General features: G+C 42.6%; 1 protein-coding gene across 9 annotated transcripts in view; it reads left to right on the top strand.

The window, feature by feature from the left end:
• cep170aa (centrosomal protein 170Aa) overlaps positions 1-12,460 on the top strand; it is a 66,379-nt gene that overhangs the window by 45,770 nt on the left and 8,149 nt on the right. For all 9 annotated transcript variants that reach the window (XM_037781613.1, XM_037781612.1, XM_037781618.1 and 6 more), the window contains 5 exons: positions 3,243-3,590; positions 4,592-4,872; positions 8,116-8,208; positions 9,905-10,022; positions 10,204-11,748. In XM_037781613.1, coding sequence (XP_037637541.1) covers positions 3,243-3,590; positions 4,592-4,872; positions 8,116-8,208; positions 9,905-10,022; positions 10,204-11,748 — 2,385 coding nt within the window. The remainder of the gene's footprint in view (positions 1-3,242; positions 3,591-4,591; positions 4,873-8,115; positions 8,209-9,904; positions 10,023-10,203; positions 11,749-12,460) is intronic.

Genomic DNA, 12,460 nt, shown 5'->3' on the forward strand with positions numbered 1-12,460 from the left:
ACAATTCCCATAATGTAACACCATATTGTCTGGCTCTTCCTGTCTTTCAAGCTACACCCCCCATTTGTAACACAAGCTTTCTGTTTTAAATGTCAAGTTTCCAAGGCTGAATCGAGATAACCCTCCGTGACATCACTATGACATCTCCTCCAGAGCTACAAAAGACATTATATACACCTGCTTTCACAGGCTGAGCAGTACTAACTTGACCAGTAAACTGATCCTCATGTATGAAGTCAGTGGAGTGCCCCAGGACACATCACCTTTGTCTATATTGGACCAGTGTTGCACTTGTTGTTGTCATTCTCCAATGTGCAATATCTAAATAGTATGGCTGTCAAAGTCAACGCGTTAATGCAAATTCGTTTTAATGCCACTAATTTCTTTAACGCAACTTGCGATTTTTAGGTTGTAGCGGGCTCAGTTTTAAAGTTAGAGTGGAGATACTGGTATCATATGAAACTAAAAAACCTAAGGAATTAGTACATACCATGTCATATTACCTTGTCGCGAAGGAGGCTAAGTAACTCTCCAAACTTGCGCTAAAAACTCAGCATGACCAGGGACAAGTCATAGTCAAGTCAGCACACTGACACACTGACAGCTGTTGTTGCCTGTTGGGCTGCAGTTTGCCATGTTATGATTTGAGCATATTTCTTATGCTAAATGCAGTACCTGTGAGGGTTTCTGGACAATATTTGTCATTGTTTTGTTTTGTTAATTGATTTCCAATAATACATATATCCAACATTTGCATAAAGCAGCATATTTCCCCACTCCCATGTTAATAAGAGTATTAAATACTTGACAAATCTCCCTTTAAGGTACATTTTGAACAGATAAAACATGTATGATTCATTTTCGATTAATCGTGATTGATTATGGACAATCATGCGATTAATCACGATTAAATATTTGAAGCCTTAGTAAATAATTATCCATCATTTTCATACGGTACATACTGTCCATAATATGACTTTGAGCGCAGATCACAGTAAAGATAAATCTAGAAAGAAAGACATCAGAGCATCAGACTGATTCAAAGTCACCGTGTGTGGACAGTTCCCCAGGCAAACCACTATAGTCCACTCAGCCATGGAAGCACTTTGTCCTCTTTCCTCATGGAGTCCACCTCTAGCACTAGATTTATCTCTTGCACAGTGTAGCTATGGGGAAAACAGCTTTAAACATCACCACTTGGATATTTCACTCCAGTGAAATAAATTCAAAATGTAACTTATGTATTTGTCAAGTATTTAATACTCTTATTAACATGGGAGTGGACAAATATGCTGCTTTATGCAAATGTATGTACAGTATATATTTATTATTGGAAATCAATTAACAACGCAAAACAATGACAGATATTGTCCAGAAACCCTCACAGGTACTGCATTTAGCATAAAACAATATGCTCAAATCATAATATGGCAAACTGCAGCCCAACAGGCAACAACAGCTGTCAGTGTGTCAGTGTGCTGACTTGACTATGACTTGTCCCAAACTGCATGTGATTATCATAAAGTGGGCATGTCTGTAAAGGGGAGACTCGTGGGTACCCATAGAACCCATTTACATTCACATATCTTGAGGTCAGAGGTCAAGGGACCCCTTTGAAAATGGCCATGACTGTTTTTCCTCACCAAAATTTAGGGCAGGTTTGGAGCGTTATTCAGCATTCTTCCTGACATGGTAGCGTGACATGGTTGGTAATAATGGATTCTTTAGGTTTTCTAGTTTCACTCTAGCTTTAAAACTGAACCCGCTACAACCTAAAAATCATAAGTTACGTTAATGCGTTAACACCTTATTATCATGTTAACTTTGACAGCCCTAGTAAATATATAAACTTACACTATATAGGATGTATAGAAATGAATTGATTAAATGAATTTGCTGGTGAGCTGGGACAGATGTAGACTCTATGGAGATTATGGAGTGATGCTGTAGTATGAGTTTATTTTCATACCATAGTTTCTGTTTTGCATTTATTAGTAGGGAGATAGCATGAGAAAATGTATATGCATATTCCATGATCCAAAGCTGTGCAAAATAGTTGTGAAAGTGAAGTGTTTTCCGATGGTCTTCCACAACAACAGTGTTGTGGTGTTTCCTCCCCTCCTCTCTGATACTCTGACGGGCTGCCTGCTGGCTCCTTAACTGACTGGCTGATAGTGTGAGTGGCTGTCAACTGTAGTGGCAATATACTATATCATTAGCCTCCTTAAATTAAGGATTCACTCTCTTTCTCTCTCTCATTCTCTCTCTCATTCTCTCTCTCTCTTTTTGGCTTTTTTTCTTTTCTCCCAATTAATTCAGTTCCTCTCCTTTCCCATCCTCCCGTCCTCTTTTCCTCTTCCCCCATCCTCCTTCCCAGTTCAGCCTCCCCTTTTCTTTCCCACCAGTCTGACCTCTCCTCCTCCTCCATCCCTGAAGCCCCCCCCCTCTCATCCAGCTTCCTACTCTGCTTTCCCCCTCCACGTTCTCCTCCTCCCCTCCCCCTACCACACTCTCTCTCTCATTGGCAGTAGGCAGGGCCAGTAACCGTGTGGGTGGCATGTCTGGATTAGCGTGGCACACTGTCTGCCTTCGCACAAAACTGAGAGGACATGCTGCTTCGACCCAGACCGATCAAAATGTAGAAATAGCAGTAATGTGGTAGGTAAAGCAGGTGTTGTGAACTCTGGGTCTGTTTGGATGGTTGAATGATTAGATTCAGGCCACAGCTGAGAGTTCATAGTTCATTGAGGCTGTAATGGTTTGTTTCTTGTTGCGGTATCCACCATGGATGGGCTTTCAGGAGGATGTGGTTCTGTGCTGTGGTCTATATGGGACTTTTTTTCTTCTTCTTCTTCTTCTTCTTCTTCTTCTTCTTCTTCTTCTTCTTCTTCTTCTTGGTCGCTTAATTTAAGTAGACATCGGAACAGCCACACACATGGTTGTAATGTACATGGCACTATACTGCTGTATTGTATCTTTATGGATGCACAACAGCTGTTGTTACACAAGTTATGAGATGGATTTAAGAATGTTAGTTGATGTACATGCTACAGTATAAGTCAGGGGTTGATTGAAACCTATCCCAGGGAAGCAAACAGGTCTATTTGATTGTGAATTGTAAATATTAAACGTGTTTATACAGTGTCATGTGGAATACTGTCAGAGAAAATTAGTATATTGTTGTTGAAAAATAGGAATGGTAAAAACTCAACTGTGTTCTCTCTTTTTTTGTGTCCTGATAGGCAGCAAGCATGAGGATGGCACCCAGAGTGACTCAGAGAACGGAGTGGGCCTACGTTTTGCCAACCGCCGCCACGCCCTCGAGGAGCGCCTGAAAGCAGCGCACGGCTACGCGGGAGCAGGAGGGGGGAACGTGACTGTGAGTGGGTCCAGAACAGGCGGCAGCCGCACTTCCTTCATGATCGAGTTCTACGACGAGGAAAACCATCGCAAGCGCCGGTCATATTCGTTTTCCCAGACTGCACCCCTACAGGGGATAGGAGCTGGCGGGGAGGCCCTGTTTCCCCAGCCTCCCTCTCACCCTAAGGTGTTCAGCATTTCCACCTCTGCTACGTTAGCCTCAGACTCAGGTAATAAAACTGTTTTATCATATCTCATCTGATACTCTTTCTATAAACAGTTTTGTGTGTTTCCAAAAGAAAATGTTCAAAGTTAAAATCAGTGCGTTTTAAAGAGAGACAGAGAGACAGAGAGAGAGAGAGAGAGAGAGAGAGAGAGAGAGAGAGAGAGTGATTCATGAGATTAAGTCAAAGACACCTCAAAGGCTCCACCGTCTTTTGTTTGAAAGTATTTCTCTTTGCATGAAAAGTGAAACTAATAGGGCTGTCAATCGATTAAAATATTTGATCGCAATTAATCACAAATTAATCACACATTTTTTATCTGTTCAAAATGAACCTTAAAGGGAGATTTGTCAAGTATTTAATACTCTTATCAACATGGGAGTGGGCAAATATGCTGCTGTATGCAAATGTATGTATATATTTATTATTTGAAATCAATTAACAACGCAAAACAATGAGAACCCATTTACATTCACAAATCTTGAGGTCAGAGGTCAAAGGACCCCTTTAAAAATGGCCATGCCAGTTTTTCCTCACCAAAATTTAGAGTAAGTTTAGAGCATTATTTAGCCTCCTTTGCGACAAGTTAGTCTGACATGGTTGGTACCAATGGATTCATTAGGTTTTTTAGTTTCATATGATCTCAGTCTCCACACTAGCTTCAAAATTGAACCCACTACAACCTCCGAAAGATCAATTGTGTTAATGCGTTAAAGAAATTAGTGGCGTTAAAACAAACTTGCGTTAACAAGTTATTATTGCGTTAACTTTGACGGCTCTATTAGAAAGTATTTCTTTGCATGAAAAGTGAAACTAAACAAAACTTCAGTGTTAATCTGCAGAAGTGTCAGTAAATCTGTTAATCAGGGGCTGTTGTCATTCATTCAGCTATTGTTGTCACATATTAATAACAGTCTTTAGATAGACAATAATCTGTTTCTACAGCAACTTGTTTCTGTACGTCCATTTTTTGTAACAGCTTTATTTCTGCTCTACGTTACTTGTAGGTAAAGTCCCAGCTCCGATACCAGCCACAGTGACTGCAGGTGCCCCCACGGCTGCCCGCGTCCTTCTCAAGCAGAGGTCAGAGGACCCCAGTATCGGTCGCAGCTCAATCAGCACCGGGCTGGCGACGGGCAGCCCCACCAGCCCCAGCGAGGACGCCTCGGTCGTGGGGAGAGGAGCTGGGGGGGAGGCAGAGGACGACCACAGCGATAAGGGGACCTACACTATCGAACTGGAGAACAGGAACGCAGAGGAAGAGGAGGCCAGGCGCATGATAGACAAGGTAGGAATGTTCAGAGATGTTTTTAACATCTTTTAAATTTTCTTTTGATTATTTTTCCGTTTAGATAACATAACTACAGCTGAGAAACCCAGAATCTCTATTTTTCTCAGTTTGTGCTACAAAATGATGAATTTATGCCATAAACACCACCAACGTGTGATAAAAAGAAACAATTTGCTGACCCTGTCTGCTCTGCGTAGTACTGCAACAAAATACAATTCCCTTTGAAGCTCAATCCTAGAGATGGGAAGAGCCACACACATCATTGTTCTACAACACTGCAATATAGTGTTGTATCCTTGTGGCCACAGCTCTGTTTTCTTTTGCGATTGTAACTGTTGTACGTCATGATATAGACTATTGACTAGGGCTGTCAAAGTTGATGCGATAATAACTCTTTGACGCATGTTCGTTTTAATGCCGCTGATTTTTTCAATGTACTAGAATTACACTCGGAGAGCGCAGACCTCCGCCAACGCATGATTTTAAAAACAGATCACAGCTCACAGCTGGCGGTACCGTGAGGTGTTCGGCTTATTATTAATACATTGTGTTTCCGTGTGCCTCTGTCATTCAGCAGCCTTGCTATGTCTGTATAACGTTACGCTACGTTGTCTGTCATCCCATCGTCTACCGCTTTTTTCTTTCTCACCGCGGACGGCCAGCAGCTCCACACATCCACACACATATCTCTCTGCTCTCAGAAGGAGGCGGGGTCACGTGTCATCAACGCGTCATCAACACGTCATAAGTTACACCCTGAGGTCTTAATGTTCTGGTTGATCGGAATCTGTAAAAAAAATGAATCATGATCCGGATCGCCACCAAAATCGAATGGATTGTCCATTGTGCCACACCCCACCCCTCCAAAACTTTTGGTGTAATCCTGCTAACAGACAGACAAACAAACCAACGGCGGTGAAAACATACCTCCTTCCTAGGCCTTTGGCCTTGGCGGAGGTAATTAACGCAACTTGCGTTTTTAAGATTCTAACAGGCTCAGTTTTAAAGTTAAGGTGAAGTTACTGGTATCATATGAAACTTTAAAACCTGAAGAATCCATTGGTACCAACCATGTCATACTAGCTTGACACGAAGGAGGCTAAGTAACTCTCCAAACTTGCGCTAAATTTTGGAGAGAAAAAACTGGCATGGCCATTTTCAAAGGGGTCCCTTGACCTCTGACCTCAAGATATGTGAATGTAAATGGGTTCTATGGGTACCCACGAGTCTCCCCTTTACAGACATGCCCACTTTATGATAATCACATGCAGTTTGCCATGTTATGATTTGAGCATATTTATTATGCTAAATGTGTTTGTAGTTCATTGATTTATAATAATAAATAAATACATACATTTGCCTAAAGCAAACATATTTGCCCACTCCCATGATGATAAGAGTATTAAATACTTGACAAATCTCCCTTTAAGGTACATTTTGAACAGATAAAAAAATGTGTGATTAATTTGTGATTAATTGCGATTAACTATGGACAATTATGCGATTAATCGTGATTAAATATTTTAATCAATCTCTGGTATTTACTAATGTCACATTAATGTAATCACACTTTGTGATTTTTCTTTTTTGCATTGCTTTATGTAGTTTAGATAGTTGACTACAGTTGAGTAGACTGTAGACTGCATGGAGCTGGGTACTTTTTGTCTGATTTGTAATTCATAAGACGTTGGCATCACTTGCATTTATTAAGTACAATCATCCTAAAAGCCAGTAAAGTTTGACACAAACTGAGGGAGATTATCTTTTTCTATTCATGTTGCTCTGCAAAAATGCAGCAACATAATGCAATTCCCTTTGAATCTCATGCCCAGAAAAAGGCTTTGGAGATAAAAAAATAAAAATAAATAAATACTTGACCTTACACACTAAGTTTGACATTTCAAATGGAGGTTATTTAGAGAACTATTTTTTATTTTTTTTACTGTTACTGTAGGTCTAATCACCCCAGAAAACATAAAATCTTCCTTAGTGCCTTCTTTTGCTTATTTGTGACCGTAAAAGTAGCAAGTACAGTAGAATGACAAGAGCATCATTTAAACTTACTCTGCAGTGACTCTAAAGAGGAGAATTTGACAGAGCACAAACAGAGCAGAGCAAGGTTAATCGTCTCTTTATTACTTGCTGCGTTGGCACTTTTAGGGGTTAGAAAGTCCTTTGAGACTGGCTTGTGTTGTTGCCACTAAAACAAAGCTATCGTCTCTCAGTTGCCTCGCTTGACCACCGCTCCATCCTCTCTGTCCCATTGGTAAAGCTAATGCTTCTGTAATAGCCCGCGGAGAATTGCTCCATCAAGCACTGCCGTGTTTTATTAAACGATGCTCCGGGGAGGCTGAAGAGTCGTCATCTGTTTCTCACTCTGTCCTGTGGCACAGAAAACAAGTCTGAAAGGGGCTGAGCAGCACACTTAGAGAGAGATGGTTTGATGTTAGTTTCAGGGTGGGAAACTAAAAATAGAGGACAAGCTATTATTTCTCATGACCAAAAAGTACGAAATAAAAAGACTTCCTTTAAATAGGTACAACAAAAGCAAAGAGTGCTAAACCGTTCCAGACGGAAGTTCACTCCACTTTTTAATTGCCACCTACCAGATTCGGAATATATTTTTAGGAAGTTAAGTTGTTGCCTATAAATGTTTATTACATAGATATACATCATTTAAACTTGACTAAACTTGTCCCTTTAAGAGTTGTATACAGGTGTTATCTTAGGAGGAGCAGTGATTATAACCAGCGGGGTGTATTTCTAGTCAGTCTGAGTGCATTACATTCAGAACTGGAAGTGTTGTTATGCTAATTCCTGTAATTAACTGACACACTAATTGGCACACTGCTCACAGTCTGTCCGCTCTCGTTCTCTCTCCCTTTTGTAAATTGTGTGTGTGCGTGTGTGTGATTTCTGTCCGTTGCCATGGTGCTCAACTATCAAGTGCAGATCGGTGCTTTAATTCAACAGCACCTTCTTCTGTCCGTTCAGTTCACTTTTGTTCATCAAGAGAGCGCTAGAATAATATTACCATAGTGTTTATGTATCATGCAGGTATTTCATTATCATTACAAAGTGTTGCTACAGGGCTTGTATGCTTCGGGAGCATATAGAGAAAAAAAAAAAGATAGTGAAGTATGACAGTACATAATGTCATAAGATTTGCATGCATTATAATTCAGCAAAATGTCCATCTATTGCCACATTGTCAGCTCCTGCTTTTTCAAACATGTGTAGGTGTTTGGTGTGCAGCAGAACCAGGAGTCCTCTTGTCTGTCAGACCTGAACAGAGAAGGAAAAGGAAAGGAGACAGGAGAGACGGGGAAAGAGGTAGAAAACCGTACTTTAACAGCATTTTTGTCTTTTGTATTTGTTTTGTTTTTAGTTCCTGTTCCTACTTTTCTTTTTTCTCCGAGTTTGCATATGGTTCTCCCTTGTTGTCTCTGTCTTTCTTTGTCTGCTTTTCACTACTTCTCCTCATATGTTCACCGATACCAGTGGTTCTCAAACTGTGGGGCGGAAAATGTGATGCACAATAAATGTTTTGACATCTGAATGTTTTTCACGGCGGATACATACTGTATACAACCATGGTGTGCAATGGTGTTCATTCAGATAGGTAGACTGTAGGTTTACAGGATGGACAGATATTTGACAGGGACAGGCACGAACAAGACAACGTGCTCATTATGACGAAGTAGGGCTGCACCGAGCGGTTCGTTCCATAACGTTGACATTCTAATTATTATTAACTTACAGAAGCATTAGCCTACCTTCCACCTTCTCTTCCCCTCCTCTCTCTCAAACACACACAGAGCGAGCAATGTGGTGCTCCATCCCTATCTGTAATTACCTCAGTCCTCAGTCCAAAAGTCAAAATGTATTGAAGGAGAGATCGTAATTATTTCCAAAAATTGACTGCATGTTTTTATCCAACAAAATATTCTGCTTCAGTCCATATTTTTCGTCATTGTGCCTTTCAAAAACAACAGTTTCTCTGTCGTTAAAAACAGTTTTCTCTCCCGCACGCATCTGTATTAACGGGGCGGTCTAGCAGCAATCCAACAGCACCATAAATTACATTTATATAAATATAAATAATAATAACGATGAAGGCGGTGGGAGATGAGATGTCTGAAAACTCTGGCAGCTGACCGTATGAGATCCAACAAATGGAGAAGACACTTAGAAACATTAGCCTACATCCCACTCACCTCAATAAAAAAGGTGGTTTGATAAAGTTTAACCCTCATCCTACTCATCCTATTTAACAAACTAAGACTACCAACTAAACTATACGAAACAATTTTACTATTACTCCAATATTGATGTTGCTCACGGTGACTCATTCTTTGTTCATTTTGTTTAGATCAGGTAAAAATCCCACTATAAAAAAATGACCTGACGCCTATTGTTTCATTATGCCTCTCAGGCCTGTGTAGTATAACAGAGTCGTGGCTGAGTTTCATAATGTGAGTCACTCCCATGGCTTGACCGCTCTACTCCCACAGCCTGCTCATGGGAGTAGGCTAGTCCTCCCAGAGACTGACCTAGATCACACTAAGATGTGGAGACACACGCTCAGCCCTCCAGGCTATTTCATAGGAGGGAGGAGACAGCATGTATGAGCATTATCTATCTATCTATCTATTTCTAAGTCTGTTATACCATTTAGATAGACAACATTTTCCAAGTAAAATGAAGAACAACTGTTCAGCTTTTCTTAAAACTTGCTTGTTAAGATGACTGTGGGGTTTCTTTCTTCGGCATACCAGCAGCCTCAAATCAGACATATTTTGATTTCCAAATAAAATACAAATACAGGAATTTGTCTTAACATCATGCCCTTCATTCCCACAAACCTAACAATCTCCGTCATCATGTATTACATTTCAGATGAACTCATAAATGCTAATCTCCAGATCTGCATTTTGTGCCACCACTAATTGACTAAACTGCTTCTGGTTTTCTCACTCCTGTTGTCCTTCTCTCTTGTCCTCTCCACCCCCCTCTCGTACCCCCTCAGGCTCTCCCTGGCGACTCGAGTTGGGTCTCTCAGTGGGCCAGTATAGCTGCCAATCACACCAGGACAGACCCAGAGGGCTCAGGAGCAGAAACAGCCGCCTTCCTCCACAAAGAGAGAGGTACATAGTCACTTGACTCTCAGAGAATGGATAGCTGAATGAATGAATGAGCTGGAGTAAATTCTTGTTAAATACAATACATTTTCCCTTAAAAGCATGTCGAGTAGAACTTGAAATCACTTGAATGAGCTTTTAATTAATATAAAAAAAATCTTAAGTGAGTTTGTCCTTTGTTTTTTAGGAACCGATGCCTTTGAGTCTGCTGCTTCCCTCAGCAGAGGCGAATCCTCCTCCAGTCTGACCGACCGTAAGCGCAGGACCCTCCCCCAGCTCCCTGTGGATGACCCCCGGGCTAAATCCAGCACCAAAGCTCTTGGACTAAGGTCCGAGATTGGGGAGAAACAGGACACTGAACCCCAGGAAAAAGAGAACAAGGGAGACGGGGAGTCCCCGACTCCCACGAGGGACGACGAGATGACCAGTAAACGGAAGCAAAGCTCCACATCCTCCCCATCCAAGGCTCCCCTCCGGTCCTCTGGCAGCGCTGAGCGGAGGAAGAGGTCAGAGGAGAGGAAAGGAGGAGGATCAGGAGAAGGAGGAGAGAAGTCCGGGAAGCCCCTTGTGCGCCAGGGCAGCTTCACAATCGAGAAGCCCAGCGCTAATGTCCCCGCGGAGCTCATCCCTCGCATCAACAGAGGCGGCGGTGGGCGCGAACGCAGTGACTCCACGGGCAGCATGGATACTGCTACGCTCCTGAAGGACACTGAAGCTGTCATGGCATTCCTTGAGGCCAAACTAAAAGATGAAAACAAACTAGACCAGAAAAGTAGTAAAACTGGCGTCTCTCGGACTGACTCCATCTCTCCTGAGTCAGATGTCGACACGGCCAGCACAGCTAGTCATGTGGCGGGAGAGGCAGAGAGGAAAGCCGGTGGCGAGCATAAACGACGTTCCTTCAGCAGCATGCACAGGGAGAAGAGCAACATCAGCACAGCTTCCAAGACCAGCGTCACTAACGCAAGTGCCCGTGACCGCTTGGATAGGAAGACTAAAACAAGAACTTCGGAAGCGACGAGCCGGACTGATGCGCGGCGCTCTGTTCAGCCGTCCTCTGCTTCCTCCAGAGGACGCCAGCCTTCTCTGGATCTCACCGACGATGACCAGAACTCTTCCTTCCCCATCTCTGACATCCTCTCCTCAGACCAGGAGACCTACTCTGGACCTTTGGGACGCTCAGCACACGGACGTGGCTCGGATGATGTTCTCCATTCCAAACTCGATAACAGGTCTAAAACCTCCACTAGTGGATCCTCCAAAACCAGGAGCACTCTCCAGGCAGCCACAACCGCCTCCCTGAGCAAGCAGGCAGCGCTGCCTCAGCCGCGGCCCACAAGAGCCTCCCTTCTCCGCCGTGCCCGGCTGGGCGATACCTCTGACACGGATCTAGCCGATGCAGACAGGGTGTCTGTGGCCTCTGAGGTGTCCACCACCAGCTCCACCTCTAAGCCGCCATCCGGTCGAAAGGGATTGTCACGACTGGACATGCTGGCTCAGCCGCGTAGGACCCGTCTGGGCTCCATCTCAGCCCGCAGTGACTCAGAGTGTACAATGACACGGAGCTCCACCTCCTCACCCCGTCTGTCAGCTGAGACCGCTCTGCGTCTGGGCCTGCGCTCATCAACACCAACAGAGAGCAGGCTGACACCCAGGATGAGGGCCAACAGCGTGTCCAAACTGAACGAGGCCAAGACTAAGACCACTACATCTGGATACTGCTCACCCACAGGTGAGCACATCATTTCTGGTTTATTCTGCTTTTCTCATAAAGTTTAGGAAAAAAGAGAAGAGGGAAATTTCTTATGATATTATTTCTGTTCTTATTTTGTTATTTCTAATAGCGAAACAATAATGTTGTGTAAGGATCAAGTCCATACAGTCTACTCCAGGGACCACTTACAGGGGAGAAAATGTTCCAAGAACTAGGGGTGGGGAAAAAATCGATTCACCTATGTATTGCAATTTTTTTTTTTTTTACGATTTTGAAATAGATTTTTTAATGCCAGAATCGTTATATTTGCTTCATTTGAGTCTATACGGAGGTAGAAGGAAGTTACTGCTTTTATTGTGGTAGTCAGAGCGATCAAGCCGGCCGTCACTCTCATCTCCGTGGTCAAATCGGCCGACGCTACAACTGTAGAGCAACCATATACTGACATTTATGTTAAATGCATTCAAACGGCCCGATGGAGCTGACCATGGATGTATAAAGAGAACGGAGCTGACGGGAGAGCTAGAGATGGACTTGGAGAACTTAGCGGAAGTAGACACGTGTGACTGAGTCCGATTTTCAAAATAAGGTGTTAACAAAGGGAACTGTATATTCAAAATACATATATGGAAATAGGATTGATTGGATTATATTCACCAGAAGTATAACACATTACATGTCCCTTATGATTTAAAAAGAAAATACCACTAATTTGTGAGGGAATGTATTA

This window comes from Sebastes umbrosus, chromosome 10, assembly GCF_015220745.1.
Source record: "Sebastes umbrosus isolate fSebUmb1 chromosome 10, fSebUmb1.pri, whole genome shotgun sequence".
In the NCBI taxonomy this organism is placed as follows: domain Eukaryota; kingdom Metazoa; phylum Chordata; class Actinopteri; order Perciformes; family Sebastidae; genus Sebastes; species Sebastes umbrosus.